The 17,957-nt window shown below is 38.7% G+C and overlaps 1 protein-coding gene across 1 annotated transcript in view; it reads right to left on the reverse strand.

Moving 5' to 3' along the window:
* SLC35F3 (solute carrier family 35, member F3) overlaps positions 1-17,909 on the reverse strand; it is a 184,497-nt gene extending 166,588 nt beyond the window's left edge. Inside the window, exon 1 of the mRNA XM_010562649.1 lies at positions 17,684-17,909. Within this exon, the coding sequence (XP_010560951.1) occupies positions 17,684-17,909 (226 nt within the window). The remainder of the gene's footprint in view (positions 1-17,683) is intronic.
* Positions 17,910-17,957: the final 48 nt, after the last annotated feature.

Raw genomic sequence — 17,957 nt, forward strand, 5'->3', positions numbered from 1 at the left:
GGGGGGGCGGGATGGGGAACGGTACCTTTCTCAGCCAAATTCCCAGTACATAGCACATCTGAAGATGGCACAGACCACATCAATATGTTACTCCATCCTCTCCATTCCTGTGATCCTGGACTGATACAGGACTGGGCAAGTCTAAACAATGTCAGTAGAAAATAACACGTAGGGACTTAACTGCTTGCACAAAGAACATCCAATTTTATCTAATTTTTCTGCCCCCAAAATTTGCTTTCTGTGGAAGAGCTGTGTCTTCTCTGTCCCTTATCAGGAACCACTAAGTTTGCTGGCCAAAGAATCTCCAAGTCAGGGAAATACTCAAACAACAATTTAAAGCCCATTATTATTAGGCGAGTAAAAAGCATAACCAAGATGCTTAGGATATAGTATAGAGAGGAAATGTTTAATTTGAAGGAATCTCCTTGACATTCTTTAGCATTTATATAGCTATAGGCAAAGGTAATTTCTGACTGATACTAGGCTGTCTGGTTTTTGGGTTTGGTTATTTCAGATAAAAGTTGCTTTTACCTCTCTGCCTACCTACAAAACAAAACAATACAAAAATTGCAACATAGCCCAGCTAGCACTCACCTCTTAGGCACAACATGTTGGGGGTCCATCTGTTAATGTTTGAGCTCATAATCTATTTAAATAAGAGTATGAGAAATGTATAAAGATACCATGAACCCTGACACTTCTTAGATTTTTCAACAGAAGAGAAGCCTAGTTTTCTTCCTAGTTCTCGCTCTTCAGACCTGTTTGAAGCTTTCATGACCTCTCCTATGCCTTTGCTATTCTTCAATGTCTGTCTTATACTATTTATTTCCCTACAGGTTTTCCTAGAACTCACATCAGATGCAAATTTGGCCGCCTGCAATCCAGTGCTCCATATGGTATTCTCACCCACGTATTCTTACACTTCCATAACAATCTCTTTTACTTTGTGTTTTATTTTGCTTTGTATTTTTTTATTTACTAAATTGATTCAGAATGTTTTCCTTATATTTCCATATTTTGTCCCTGTTGTTCTGTTATTGCCAAACCTTTTTCGTTAATTGCCCTGTCATATATGCATATGGATATTCCAGCACATCATAACTACCAAAACAAGAACTCAGGTGAGTTATGTGACATTTGCTTTGTGAACTGACATTTCTCATTTCACCTGCAGGAGCTCTGAGGGAAGGCCAAACAGCTTGCCCAGGCTCTTCAGAAAAGGCTGGCTTAAAGGAGGCAGAGGGCCTCAATACAATTTACTAACATTTCATTCTTAGAGATGACTGACTGCACACAAACAGATTGGGAAATATATACCTCTGCAGGACAGACTCTACTTTATATTCATAATATTTGTATTGGTGCCCAGGAGTTGTACAGATGCTGTTGTAAAGCATAGAAACAAATCTGACTTTTAGGTTGACACCAATTTGAAACACCCTTTTGTCATTTACAAACCTATCTTCACTCATTTTAAATGTTAAAATTAACTGGTATAACTCATGATTTCCCAGCCTGCCCCCTTGCCATTTTCCCCAAACTGCTTTGAGAACTGCCTTTCTGGCACTGGCCACCTTGTTTCTCTGGGCTTCCTATAGAAAATTCAGATTGTGTTCACAGTTTTTCTTTTAGGCATATAAATGCCCGGGGGGTGGTGCTAGTCTTTCTGAATCTCTCTTTCTTTTAGGTCTGATCATTACCTATCCTTGACTAGTACTGCAGCTAGTAGTGCAGCTGGCTGTCAGAAGAAAGACAGACACCTAACAGTGACAGTTGAGAAACCTAAATAGATCAGGAAAAAAATTCATTAGCAGTTGAGAGAGAAGACAGGTGAAGTGGTTAATGGCGTAGAGACAACAGAAATGAAGAAGTTGAGGGCCTGGGGTGAAAGAATGACCTACAAGCTAGGGATCAAACATGATGCCAAATCTGGCAACAAAGTCCCTCTCAGAGAAGAAACGACATGTTGGTGGTCACAGATCCCAGGCTACACCTTAAAGAAACTGCACCACCAAGAAAATGAAGACCAAGACAGTAGGATGAATCTAAGGCACAGACCCTCATATTTGAGCACCTAACTCTCACTGAAGTTAATTGAACTTACCAAAACTTTTGGGGATCTCAGTCTTCTGCCCAACCACGCAGAACTTGAAAATTAGGCTAGATAATTGAAGCTTAACTATTTCTAGCTTTCCAGGCTGCTGCTGGCTGGCACTTATTATCCGAAACACTGATAAATCGGTGTGTTTGATCTAAGAATAAAAACTGGTACCCTTCCTTTTCTTGTCTTTGCCAATTTCCTCTCCTTGCCAAAGACTACCCCAGGAAGGCCATTAGATAGTTACCCAAACCACACTGCAACACAATTCAATTAGAAAGACTGATTTTTATTTGCCTGCAGTTCTACATGACAATAGGCTAACATATCCACAGAGGACTTGCAATTGCATGTCACATCAGTGAAGTGACTTGTCTTTTAGGAAGGAAAAAGAAAAAAGGAACTTGTATAGACTATTTTGTCCTGATGTTCACAGAAGTCTTTGTCTAAACTTTTGCATCATTTTCATCACAGAACCCTCCCTTGCTCTTCACTTCTCATGCAAAGTGGATAAAGCTAGCACCTGAGCAAAAAGGGCAGTGCTTGGAGAACAGAAAGCAACAGTACAACTTCCCACATGACTTACTTCCCAGTAGCTAAGATGAATTTCTCTCCCTCTCCCCCCATTCCACTTGTTCAAATCACAGATAATCACTTGCAGATAAAGTGCGGTTATTAGTGGCTCCTTAAAGATGACAGTCCCTTAAGTGAGGATTATATAGAGCATGAAGACTTGTGTTCTACATAAGAGACTATGTGTCTCTTATAGTCTACAAGTCTGTGTAAGACTTGTGTGTGGCAAAATTTTTCCTTTTTCCAAAAACCTGACTCAGAGTTAAATTTCATCACAGAAAATTTGGTAACTACAGTTTCTTGTCACACGTCACATTTGGCATCCAGGACATCTGAATTATTATTTTTTTCAGCTAGATATTTGAAAATTTTATGCTGTTTCCCCCAAACTCTACAACTGATAATTGTCTTTATGCGTCTTTTTCAGGCTACTTACTTTAATCTGGATTCTACGAGCTTGTGCTGCTTAAGTAGTACTTTACTCCACTGAAATCAATGGAGAACCAATTTAAATAAAATGATGTACTTGGTTTGAAGAGGGCTTCATGCTTAAGGAAATGGTGCTTCTTGCAAACAAGATATCAAAGACTTAATGTCACAACATGGTGCTATAATGTTTAATTGCTCACTCAGAAATATCACCAGAAGAAATGTATTTTTCTCAAATAAGTCAAACATCATCAAAACAGTGATTTATACAGTTTTTAATTTGCACTAAATAAACTGCAAAGAAACCCTGTCACAAGGATTTTTCCTTATAGACAGACCATTGTGTCAAACTTAATTGCACAGCACACATGAATTACTTTGGATTATATTACATTCTGGAAAAATGACAAGATCAGATTGATGAAAAAAATTAAAACACAGATCAATGATTATGTTGGAAAGGACAAAATGATTAAGAGAACTGAAGTATTTTGACACTGAATGGAATTACTTCTGTTTGCACAGAAAAATTATTTGGTTTATTCACACACAAATTGACTTACAATGTATATATAATAGGAATGATGAAATCTTCTAGATCGCTATAATTAGCATAGACAAACAAAAACGATATTTTATGTTCTGAAGAATATTAGATTAGTATTTTCAAAAAAATTTTACATTCACAGTCAATAGAAACCAGCTATTTGGGGCAATACAAATAATTAACATCCCAAAAGTTAATATACACAAATGGATGATTTTCATCACACAGCTGCTGCACAGCTTAAGTTACTCATATATAATTTTGCAGGCTTGAAACTTGTGTACCAAATAGTTGCAGAGACATTGCCTTGGAACTCAGTAGCTCCAAGGAAATATGTCTCCCTCGTTATTTAACGGAATAAAAAACACTGAAGACGTATCTTTCAAATATAAAGCAGATGCATGACCCTGTACTTACACCCATGGGTATTTTCAGTTGTTATTTTGGTTATTAGATAAGGTCCTTAATATTTTAATGGTGTAACATTAACGTAACAAAAATTATGAGAGAGATGAAGAGTAGAATAAAATCAAATGGTTTCAGTTGGAAAGGACCTACAATGATCATCTAGTCCAACTCCCTGACCACTTCAGAGCTGACCAAAAGTTAAAGCATATTATTAAGAACATTGTCCAAATGCCTCTTCAACGCTGACATGCTTGGGGCATTACCTTACAGTAACTACTATAAGGTTTAAACTTCATTCACTAGTTAGTCCCAAAAAGCTTATAAATGCAAAATTATTTGACAAATACTATTTAAAGTAGGGAATGGTCGAGAACTACTCTAACTTTAACTCTTAAAAAAATATATATCTAATGAAACCATCCTTATGAAATGACAGAATAATTCAGCCTATTAGAAATACATCAACAGCAATAAAAAAGCAAGAAAGATCAGGACTTGCAAGGCTGGTTGTTGTCAGAGAAATTCTCCAGCTTCAACATTGAGCTCAGATTTCTATAGTCAAATTTTCTTTTAGTAAAATTAGCTACTGTTGCACAAAGCAGATTACAGTGCAACTGGTTTAACCTTGTACTAGCTGAGAGCTATACATCTCAAGTGAAGGAAACCTTTCTGCAATGTGTTGATGTTTTTGTACCTTCCAATTATTCTTCAATGCACAGTAATTCAGCCAGATCAGTTAATATCCAAGGTACTAACTAATATAAAATCTCTTGACCTAGATCTCTCTTATTCCTCCAGTGCAATTCCTACAGCCTGGCATGCAACTTTAGCTAAGGTTCTACAATCCTCCCTCCAAAAATTGTTTCAAGATCCAAATTGTCTCAACATGTGGGATTGTTTTACCTCTTCCTGTTTTGAATTGCTCCAGACAGAAAGGCAGTTTCATTGCTCTCATGCTGTCCTCACCTAGCATAAGAAGGATCATTTTCTTATAAATAACTGGAGGATCACAAATGCCTACTGTCTAATTGCCTTCTGCATGGAAACAAAGTGAAGAAAACAAAGGAATTCACTAGACATTTACAAGGGGAACGCTCTTAGCTGGAAGTGAATTTACCATGCATGTTTACATCAACAGATAGCTACAACAGGAATCGCTCTCAGCTGGAAGCTAGAACCAGATCCAGCCACTCTGCACTTCCATTTGAAAAGTGCAGAAGGCATTAGAATAGGAAAAGAAGACTCTGGCCTTGTGAGCGTATTGTGTTTGTAAAAATACTTTGGCTAGTTTATTCCTGGGACTCTGGAGGTTTATGAGTGTCCAAGCCTACCAAACTGCACGGCTTTCACAGAGCTATTACAACCACAGTTAGATCAGAACCCTCACTTCCCTTCAGGAGTGCACGCACCATTAGTTGCTGGTTTTAGATAGGCAATACTCCCCTTAGCTTCTATCAGAGTTTTACCAATGTGAAGACTGAACAATTTTGGTCTTTGAAAATAAAGAGGTAAGAAGTTAATGCACTTAAACCAACCAGCTTCATTAGATGGATTTTAAACTTTACCTAGGAGTTTTTCCAAGCCGCATCCTGTATGTCACTCATATGGCTTTGTGGGGGAATAGTTTAACAATAACCGAAAAAACTAAGCTGCATGTACAACATTTTATCTTTAGCATTTCAAATTTCTGCAGGAACAGTGTAATTCCATCCCACTGCACACCATCCTTTGTCTACGTTTGCAAAGAGGTTTGGTTTTATGCTCTTACTCCTCAGCTGACTGAGTCAGGGCTATCAAAGCCTAAGTGACTTCCAAGTTATAGCTTATACAAATAATGAACTAGAATGCCTTTCTGTTACTGTTTTAAAAGGCTCCTGCCTCAGACCCATTCAGTGTCCCCCACACTAGCACAGGCAGATTCTCTGTTCTCATCTGAAGTGGAAAGACATGACCAATGATTTAGCATTTAGCAAAAATGAGGGAGTTTGGTCTTAGAGAAATATGAATCTTCTATTGGTAACAGACCTCTCTGAGGACCTTCTCCTCCCATCCCAGTGCTTCTATAGCATGCCCTGTTAGAGGTCTCAATACTTAACTCCTAACCTAAAACTGCAAATGACTGTATATATGTTCTTTTATCCTTTCAGCACTTGGGCTCTGGGTAGTCAGCTTTCTAGGTGATGGGAAAAAAGAGTGGTCTCTTCTCAATTGCTGTAGATGCTTTCTACCCATGTTGGGACAAGCTATTAAGTACTAATTAAATACCAAGTTCAAGATGAAAGGAAATTAAAACTGCACATCTATTAAAAGAAATAATTATTCTATAATTTAAATAGAGCTCCTCAATAGTGCTGAGGAACGTATAATAAAGACCATGTATGGGTAGGTGTAATTGGATGCAGTTGCCTTAGGAACAGATGTTCAGCATATAAAGCAGGAAGCCTGCTTAAAAGGCAAACTCAAAGACTTAAGCCTGGTGGGGGAAACCTGGCTTGACTGAAGTTACTGACAGAAGTACCATGGGCTTGGTTGGAGTCAGGGATTCATCACAAGAGCTTTTCTAATTCTCTCATATTTGCAATATTATTATGAGTGCAGAGCTGAATAATGTATTACTTTGAGCTAGAAGTGCTCTACTGGAGGTGCATTTCCCAGTTTCCTTTGTGCAATAACTTCATCAAGAAACGAAAAGTACCTAGGGAGTCATAAGAAAGTATAGGTTTACACTCTAGAGATTCTGATATCATACTTCCAATGTATTTTTATTATCTAGACAAGAGACATTGTGCTTTTAGAGGAGTGTTATTGTAGGATGTAAAAGAATTTGACATGCAGAAAGAAAACACTGTCTGGGATATAAGTCTCATTTTAAAGTAATATTAATGGCAAAGATTCCTATAAACATGCCAGGCAAAAATCTTTTCATTTTCTGAGTTTTCTAGAAATAAATACAGAACACCTAATATTGTTTGCCAGAACGATTTCCAGTGAGATTCAACTTCTACTATGCACATACCAGAAACAGAAGGTCCAAAGTATCGTTCCCGGTACAAGACGTGTTTCTTGTCCATGAATTTCTCTGCAAAGAATACACTTGTTCAGGCTTCTATGATTTACTGCCCATTTTTGTTTCCATTTGGAGAAATAGTATAAAACCAAAACTACTTCTCACCCTGTATGAAGTCAGAACACATATACAGCCCTCTACCTCTTGACGTCACTATTTGCAAGAGACAAAGAATTTCCTACAGATATTGAACTACACATTAGTAGAGGTGTAACGTCTGAAATAGCAAAGGACACTCTTAGAAACAAGAAAAGAAAATAAAGAAGTTGTTTATTAAATAAGTTGTTCATTAAATAATACTTCCCAAAGACTGGGAAGTAATTTTATGAGCAAGAACCAGAGGTCAAATTCTATGCTGCATCCTCTAAGAGGATTATCTTAAGTCTAACAAGGCAACTGTGGGAATGCAGTGATTTAAGATGTCTTTGTGCAATCTTCATATATTGTCTCAGGATAACATGGCAAGCTGGAGAAACCATCCAGGAATCAGATAGCCTCCTGAAATCCCTGAAGCCATGCATACAGTAGCTCTATTCCTCCATGTTAATCCAGTTTTCATTCCAACTCATTTATTTTCCCAGACTGAAAAAGAGAATCTCTTGAAAAACAGCTTTACTCCCTACATATTGGGAGAAAGTCCATGTGGCTGGATGCAGAAGTCCCACGATACACTTACAATACTAATTAAATGTGGGCTTACATTCATTTTCAAGTCAAGACCCACCTGTCATTCCCATGACTATAGAGGCAGCTTAAATTGGTTTTGAACTCCAGAATGCACCATAATTCACCTTGTCTGGACATAATCTCTGGCTTGCATGAAACCTAAGATCCCAGATTGAGGCCCACAGAATACACTTGTAATGTATGTGAGAAATAGCTGAAATAAGTCCTGTAAAACAGAGGCCCCTAGTCACAACACATGATGTAGAAGTGTCAGGAAGCCGAATCTGTATTAAAAAAAGCCTTTTCTGCTCTTTTCTCACTCCTCTTGCTCAACTTGAAAGTGATCCAAACTCCTAGCTTTGATTACAGGCATTTTCCATGGCTCTACTGACTTTTAGGGTTTTGTTTCTTGCATGCCTTTTTCTACTTCTACATTATTTTATAATTTCTTCTCTTTAACTAGCCTCTCAAACCTAAACATATTTCTTTACATTATAAATGTCTTGTTTCTGAATAAAAATCAACAACTGAGAAGTTACCAGACCAGTGGGACACCGTAAAACTAAATGTTATACAGCAAAATATAATTTCAGCAAAAGTACAAGGAACAATATGTTTTCTGTTATCTATTTCTGTTCCATGGAAAGCGCTACCCAAAAACATATGCAATAGCTAGTGTCCAAGCTAAAAAATTAAACATGATTACCATAAGACTACTACAATGTTAGTTTGTCCAAACAAATACTAGTGTAAATGGCTGCATATTTTATTAAATCAGTCTCAAAGCTTTCAAAAGACATTGCATAAAGTGAGCAGGAGAGCCAACAGAATCATAAAGCCATGAAGATGTATTTCCTGTTTCACGGTACAAACACTGCATGGTTGATGTTAATCCTGGCACTAAGTATTTCAGCTAGGGCAAAAATTTGCAAGCAGATAATCCCTACTGAACACCCGATAAACCGCATTGTCTGGATACAAGTTACTGACTGAAAAAGGAAAGCCAACTCCAGGCTTTCAGGACATGACCATGAAGACACCATCATCATCCTCACACAAGAACAACATCTCTGAAGGGGCAGGTCTTCAGTTCACTTCCCATCTGAGCACAAGCCTGTGCTCTGTTCACACAACTGCATGGATCTGGCAAAGCCAAAGCAAGGTACCCTGGGTGAGGTAGAGCCCCCAGACTGCCACAGGGCTCACAAACAGCACAACTGCCAGTGAGTTTAAGAGTCAAATGACTTGGCCTGCTCTAGCATACATGGACAGTAGACAACAAGCTCAACTTTCATGCTACTTTGGTACCTTAGCTGGTGTGAAGAAGAGATAGGGAGGAAAAGCATCAAACCTGTGCTATTTCCAATGTAAAAGTCAAGGAAAAAAAGATAAAACCCTTTGGGTTGTCGCTACTGGATCAGGTCTACCATCTATTACATATATTGCAGTGGGATTGGTAGGACTTTGCACCACTGTCCAAAACTGAAAATCCGGTTGCTCTCTTTAGATGTGTAAGGCCCCTTTTCACAAACTATTGCACAGAGGCCAGTTAAGGCAAAGCAAAAAGAATATTTAATTGCAAGATCAAGGCCTTATTATTTCACTAGCAGCCAGTTACATTTGCTTGTCCTGGAGAAGCTCAAAGATTCAGATAACCTTGCCTCATATGACTGGCTTGCTGAGTTAATATATCCTGTTGTCTATGTGATGTTATCCTTATTTTTCTAAATGTTAGGCCACCTAAATTCCTACAATACTGGAATAGCTTTTCTCAGGAAAAAGCCCAGTTCTTAAGTTGGCCAGATACATGGAAACAAAATGACAGGAAGCAAATTAAGGCATATTTGGTACAAAAAAGAACCTCATGAGACCTTCAAGTTCCAGAGAAAAATAGAGGTGTCTGAAATGCCTTGGATGCACATTTTTATAAGGGGAGCTCACCGAGTACAGCACAAGCTTGCCAAAGTTTAAAGAAAATGAAATCAGGGAGTACCACCACTGCATCCTCCTATCTATGGCACGTTTCATGGAGTGGTTCATAAAGCAAATATTTCTCTATGACCTTCCATGCAATCACGGCATCTTTTTTCTTCCATGGATTTGCTGAGGAATGAAATAACATGTGCCAAGTGAAGATAATCAGAGAATCAAAAATGCTCAGGGAAGCAGGTTCTACAAGAAGATACATTTCATGAAGGCTAGCTATTCCCTAGGCAGGAACCATGATCTGCAGATAAATTTCTTTCTCCAAACATAAATGCTCATCGTATTACTGTTCTCAGAGTAGTCATCATTCACGAGCAATAGTGAAAAGCCTATGGCTTCAGCTTCCAAAACAAAGAGAGGGACAGAACTACACCCTCAGATGCTTCAGAGAAGGGCACTTTGCCAAGGGGCTAAAATTGCCTTTATGTAATTTTTCCATCCCTCTCTTTATCCTGAGGCTTATTTGACCCCAAGTAAATGGCAGCAATTATCAGCAGCTTCAGATTTACACCAGGAATATGAAACAGAAACACCTCATTACATTAAAAAGAGATTAGGGCACAAAAACTCACCTTGAAGACAGCCCTGACAGGAACCAGAATCTGGTAAAATTAGCGATTAGGCTAATGAGCATCGCTGGTGATGCACTCAGCAATTTCAAGAGGGACAAACATCTGGATCCAAGAGTATTTGTTCTTTTGTGGCTTTGTGTTTCAGTAACACTACAGTTACACAACAGTATCTGATATTACGGTAGACCAGAACAGACTTTGCAGCCAGATTCCAATGCCATTATCTCATGCAATTAATTGTTTTTATTAAACAAATAATTGATTTAAGTTGCACATATACACCACACAGTACACTCCAGAACTATTACAGAAATTTACCTTGATGAAGGAAGGGCCTCCAATAAAGATAGTTCCAAAAATAAGCATTTGTTCATAATTCTCGATAGTGTCCAAATTCTTTTTTAACAAATTAGCTTGCTCCCTCATTATTCCATATCATTACAGAGTAGTTTGTGTTTTTAGCAACAATCCATTATTATGGATTCAACACATTGATTAGTGAACACATTGACATTTCTGTTTCAAAAAAAAAATACAGTTCACCCGTGAAAGGAGTCTCAAATGCCAGGTAACACTCTTCTTCAAAACTGCTAACATGGGCCCTGACTTTACAAAGACGTACAACTAGCTTTAGTAGTAGGTTTTCATGATGGAGACTTCAGTGGTATACTCTACCAAAATAACAACATTTGTTAAGGGTATAAAATGAATGCTGGAAGCCAACAGACCCCTAATTGCTGTCCCATGGACTGTTTTGCATAAATGCATACTGTAGATGACATGTAATTAAAGCTGCACTGAAAAAAAAGTTGAAAGCAACCAATTAATTTGTTTAAACAGCAAACAAACAAAAAAAGAGGGGCCATTTTGTAGGTGGTAATTTTTAGTTTCTTCACTGTGAAAGCTAGATGCAAAATATAAAATATTTATCCAGCTACCTAGCTAAAAGTGGTGGTTACTTAACACTGCACAATTAAAATTGTTTAGTAAACAAGTTACTAAACGTTCACATTTACCATTTACTAAATATTTACTAAACAATTCAAAATGCTTAGTAAACCAGTTTAGATTATAATTTGCTTGGCTTGACAGCAAGCAATTTAAAACTTAGAATTTGTGATTAATGAAACTCTATATTGTAACAGGAACCAGTTTTCTGCTTAGCATTGGCCAAAAATACTTTTCTTACCACCTGCCAAAAGCCAAAGAACCCTCATGTCTCTTCTCCATTGGATTGTCTTGAAAATGAAACTTCTGAAAGGCTGGCTATATTTCAATCTCCCCTTTTCTTTAAATATTCATGTGGTATCTTTGGAGCTGCTCAGTATTCATCACCTGCACTCCTCTGCCCTGTCTCCCATGGCCACATTGTGCTATTTCATACTCATTCTCAGTTGCAAGACCACCCAAAGAATTAAAGCCCACAGGGGCCAATGGGTTCCCTTTCCAATGAGAAACGTCTCCTGTAATATTCTGGGACATCACTCCAGGCTTATGATTAGGTCTCTGAAATATTTTAAGAGACTGCCTCTGGAGACAGTTATTCTCAGTTACAATGAGTACTATACATATGGGGAAATGGCTTTAGGAGTTTTTGTGTGTGCTGCCATATGGATATAAATCAGTAATATCCCTGGTTTGCGTATAACCACATGTAGGTTTAGCTTGCAGCAGACAACTGTAGCTGACATCTGAAACAATGCTACAGTACTTTTAAATCTGCAATGCAATTCATTATCATTGCTTTCTTTCACCTGTAGGAGTTAGCATGTTTTCTTCACTTCTCTAGCTAGCACAACAATTAGTTACTTTAGTATTGCCAATGAAAAGCATTAAAAAAAAAAAATTAATCTAGCCTCAGACACCATAACCCTGACTTGGAAAAAAAAAAAAACCCCAACAGATGAAGCACATATTTTTAATTGTCTTCTAAGATTCTGGGGGGTGGGGTTGACCTATAGATTGACCCCAGGGCAGCTATCCAAGTTTTTCTCCCAGAGCAAGACATTCAGATGTTAGCCCATGTTTTCACCTGAGAAGCAAGACTCTCACATAATCATTTGACCTCAGGAACAGCAACACGAACCATACCACCAAGGCTTGCATTAGTTATAAGAGCATTACATTCAGTATTTATGTATTGGAAAACAAGTAATCAGTTTTAAATGAATTGCTTACAGCTGGCCTGAAAATGGCTTTCCCCAGAGAAAACAATACTCTTCAACTTCTGTCTTTGAACTTCTGGAAATTCCTGTATATCACCTCAAAAAAGAAGTTAAATTCTTGCTCAGATGCAATTATGTGAAAATAGTATTTGCACAAATTTCAAGCATTAATATTTTTATCCTTATTCATATCCCCACTGGATTTGCTTTTAGTGAGTGTGAAAGTTACAGCATTCAATGGCACATGAAAAGCAGATCACAAGGAGGAACACTGGGGATCAGCTGGAACCACTAATCTTTAGCTGTATAACTGATACTCCAATATTTATAAGGGTACAATGGCCATACTTTTCATTAGCTAAAACCAACACTAAACTACTACCTTCAAAGGCCATTGAAGTTCAGCAACCAGGGCATTTTCATACGCAAACAATTATGCTTTCTGAGCAATGTTTGGGATATTTGTAAGCCAATACGTTCCAATATGTTACTTATATTGGTGACAGCACTTAAATTCCAAAATCCAGGTCAAGACTTACTGTGCTACATGCTGGATGAGTACTACATTGAAATTCTGTATGGTTTTATTTTAATGGGCATTAAAACTGTATGGTTTATTTTGGTATTGTTGAAATAACTATGAAGAAACATTAAAAATAAGAAACTAATATTTAAAATAGCAGGGAGGAGCAGAGCCAGAGAACAGTTACTGGACTGACACTTAAAAGTCGTCACTAGAACAACCTGGAATTATTCACAAGGTCAAAGTGTCATAGAAATGTATGTTCACAAGCCATAAACCACAGACTGCGGTCAATTCCTACTAAATAGAACTGCAAGGAGTTAAAAGTATATACTACTCTCTTAATATTCTTTCTGCAGGTAGAGTAACATCTGTAAGCACACAAAGAAGGTAAGTGAATAAAAGTAAGAGGTCAGGTGGTCTCTTGGGCATCTAAAAGGAGGGAGGGACCCATATAATCCTGATTTGCCCATAACAAGTCTGTATTTAGGAACACATGCTAAGGATGTTTGAAAGTCACTGCTTTAGAAGAAAGACCCTAATCTTAAACAAGGAGTAGAAGCAGGTGATCTGTAGGAAGAGGCAAAGATTGCAAAATAGAGATAGCTGGCTCAAGCCCACATGAATGTATTTAAAATACTAATCACATAATGACAGACTGTGATATTGAATCACCACAAAATAGACCTAGTTAATGTAGAGAAAAATGAATGTTTGGCAAAGGTGCTAGCTGCGCACATTTCGGGTGGAAACAAGCACCCTGCCAATTGCTACAATAATTAAAACAGACAAGTCTTCCATACAGATCAGTAAGACAGTTCAAGAGTTTAGTGACACTGTATTTCTCAAGCCCAGAAAAGCTCCTAGGGACTATACTTCTAAAAATATTTAGGAACCTAATTCCTACTGATAATGGCACAAAATGGAAAGTTAAAATATGGCTGTTCACCTCCAAACTTGTCTCTGCTTTTAAGCTGAAGTCACAGGCTTTTAGAGGCAGAAATCATGGTAATTTACTTAACCTTCATGGAAGAGAACAGCACTGCTAATACAGCCCTAACAATGGTTTGCTCTCCATACAACAAAAAGGCTGCCACTGGGTTCTACAGATTTTTGTGGTGTTTTGTTTTTGGGTTTTTTTTTAAATTAAATTCTTTGATCCCTATGTGTAACTTAAAAAAATTTAAAAGTCAATTAACATACCTCTTGTTGATAACTAGGATTTCACAAATATTGAGCTCTGTTATTGATGTAGCTGCATCAGAGTATGATTCTACAATCTGACTACATCTTACATGTGTTTCTTTCCCTCTGCCTTGGCATTTGAGAAATCAAATCACATGCTGCCAAAGAGTCCCCATGGGACAAATATGAATATTTGATTTAGACTGGAGAGCAGTTATTCACATAATTAGTTACCCTGAAAATCAATAGTGAGAATTTCAGAAAAATAAGAACTGCCAGATTGGATCAGGACACACTCCTATCCTCTTTCTGAAGGTGGGCAGATGCTATGGAGGAAAGCACAAGAAACCCTCAAGAAGGTGGCCCATATCAGCCTAAGAGGGGCTAATTTGAATTCTGAATAATGAAGCTTAATATTCTCTCCAATATTTTTTTGAACTTAATTACAATTCTAGATCTTGTCACTACTATCAATTACAAGCCCTTGAATTCTTCATTTCAAGAACAAACTATGTGTTTTCTTAAAAATTATTTCTTTTTCTATCAGTTTTTAATTGATGGTTTTCCAGCTGCATTGACTGTCCACCCATTTTGCTCTTATGACACAGTAAGAAGAAAAACTCTGTATCTGCCTGAGCAATATGCGGCAGTACTTCCCATACTTTTGTTTCAACCTCTGTAAGGTAAACAGCCAAAACTCTTGAGAGTCTTTATAGATTGTCTGTACTCTTGCTCCTTACTCATCTCAGAGCCTTTTGTAATCTTTTTGGAGAGGAGATAACCAATATTACACAGTATTTCACTAGGCCGTACCACTAAATTCTCTGAAGGCATCATAACACAGAAGTACATCATTCAGTTTCTAAAATCTGGTTTGCAAGTGTAGTCAAACAGCAGAGGTCTTCCCTGAGCTGTGTACAGTCCCAAACTATTCCCTCTCACCAGCTGATGTAATGATGTGAAATTTTGCAAGTAATTTTGGCATTTTCAGGAAACAAGAGGCTTCTGTTTGGGATAACTGAATGTCATTTGTTGACGTTTGGGCTATTCACCCGGCTGGGTCAGGTCTCCCTGAGTAATGACAAGTCCTTTCTCGTCTGTCCAATCCATATCAGTTTGTGTCTTCAGCAGATTTTCACTTCTTCCTCCCTTCTTTCCATCTAATTTATACATATATTAAATACTGCAGTTGGCACACAACACTGAGGTATCCCAGTATGTTTTAAATGGTCAGGTTTTTACCGCAACAAAGCTAGTCTCCAAGCTAGTTTTGGGGTCATGGCAACGCTCTCTCTGATGATCTCTGGTAGTTTCCCCTCACAGAGTTTTGTTAAAAAAACTAGCAAAAGCTTTCTGAATGTCTCAAACAATTTTATACACACAAACAAATATTTATATAAACAGTCTAAATAAAGTATGAGAGGAATACACTCCAGTGTGAAAAAAACAGATCTGGCCCTACAGGTGATTTAGTTACAATAGAAAGAATGTCACTGAGAGAGAGATACCAAATCTAGATCAGACCAGATTATAGACTTATTTTCCAGAAAGCAGGTCCATTATTAATGCACTCCATAATTATAGTGCCAACAGCACCTAAATGTCTACAAGCATGCGCAATAAGATGACAAAAGGTGCCCAGGGTACAATCTGAATTTAATAAAAAGTGCTTGTTCGCAGTTCTTGGGCCAACTAAACCTTCTAACTGGAAGGTGACAAGGAAAGTTCATATCCCCAAACTGGGCATCAGCCCAGCTTGAAGGACTATTCAAAGAGGTTTCAAAGTAGCTGTGACAAAGTTGACTTCCCACTTTCAATGATCTACCCCACTTACATGCATTCAGTCAGGTATTCAGCTGATGCAGATCAACCCTGCTCTGTTTCAGCTATGCCATATTATACCAGCCAGAGAGATGGGTCTTGTCTTCTGCTTGTTCTTCTACATTCCTAGCAACTCAGATTTTAAATTGGCAACGACTTCACATAACCTATTATTTTTAGACATACATTTATGAAACTCACACACTTTGTATATTTATCCCCCACCATTATAACTCAAGTATGTAATTTTGTTATTCAGAACGAGTTATGAGAGAAAATATAACTAGAATAGCAGGCTTAGGCTTGCAATTAACTTTTTCAGACACAGTTATAAATTTCAACAAATAGGTTATAATTGAGGAGCCAGCATGACCTTTATTATTTCAGAAGGTTCAGCCATAGCAGCTCAGTGCGACTTCAACTGGACTATTAGTCACTCTGTCAGACTGAAGCACTAACATCCAACTCAGTCTGGCATCAGCATATGATCTGATCCTGAAAACTGACCTGAATAAGCTTTACTCTCAAGAATGGTCCCAATCCAGGCAAGGGAATTGCTCTTAGAGAAATCCCATACTCCCTGTCAGTGAAGTAGGAAATGTCACATATTTCTGTCATAATCACAATCAAGAAAAATATAAGGCTCTTGCAGAAGAAGTCTTAGAATATTTATAAATCCTATAATCAGGCAATCAGGAGTGGCTCTTCCTCACAGAAAAACTGAACAAGTACTGTGTACCACACTTTCTTGTATCATTCTCTTCCATCGTTAAGCACACTGCCAAACAGATAATCCATGAGTAAACATTTCAGAACATTTACACTTCATACTTAGAAAAGTGCAACATGAAAACAATCACTTTGTCAGAGCCAGTCTTCCCAGCAAAGCAATGATTTCTGTTACAGCAGAATCCTTCTTACAACAAAAACCCTGTGATCTTATGAAGGACGTTAAGACAACCAAAATATTTTTATGACTTCAGTTAATTGGTAAATTATTCTTAGAACTTGTTAATTCATGCAATTGCCATCATGGTGATGAAAGATGGCCAAGAAATAGGGTGTCACTTCCTTTGAAAATCACGTACGTGGAAGAACACAGCTAAGTCTCTCTTCATGCTGATATCATGCGAAGTTTCTTACTCAAGTGCAGGCATATGGAAGAAGCAATTCCATTTGACACAGTAAAAGGCACAAGATTCAGGTCAAGTGCTGTGAAAATCTGACAGACCCCCAAAACAACGGAAAGATGCACTGATAACGTATTCCTTGTGAAAACAGTATGTGCATGAATGCACTTGGGCTTCTACAGAGCCGCCACAAACACGGTAACCAGCATCACTAAGTGCGTCTGCAACATTAAGACAAATATTTGACCTATTTTCTTAGCGGAATTTAGCTGTCGTGATTCTTAGCACCCCGCTCCCGTGAGCCTGCGACTGCCTAAGGACTAGCGCAGCAGGGGCACGGAATTCTTTGCAGAGAGCGGGACCGCTTCCACGGGGCAAGCGAAGCGATCGGACCCCCCGCGCCCACACTCATCGGCCGGCTCCGGGCCGCGGTGGCCCCCACGCAAAGCCCCCGGCGTGTCCGTGTCCGTGTCCCGTCCCCCCCCCCCGCGCCCAGCCGTGCTGGGGACTCACGTTTGTAGCTGGCGGCCCAGGGCTGGTAGCCGTAGTAGCCGGTGATGCGGAGGATCCGCTCCTCGATGGAGGTGAGCCCCACGGAAGCGCTGGTGAGGTCCTCCACGGAGCGGGACCACTTCAAGTCCTCTTTGATGGCCTCGTCCACCACCAGGTACTTCAGCTGCCGCAGCTGCGGGCTGATGTCGGACAGCCGCCGGGGGCTGACATCGGGGGAGCGCCGCATGCCGCTGGGGGCCGGGAGAGGGGCGTCAGCGGGGCGGCGGAGGGACGG

This window comes from Haliaeetus leucocephalus, unplaced genomic scaffold (assembly GCF_000737465.1).
Source record: "Haliaeetus leucocephalus isolate CR32 unplaced genomic scaffold, Haliaeetus_leucocephalus-4.0 Scaffold162, whole genome shotgun sequence".
NCBI classification, from domain to species: Eukaryota; Metazoa; Chordata; class Aves; order Accipitriformes; family Accipitridae; genus Haliaeetus; species Haliaeetus leucocephalus.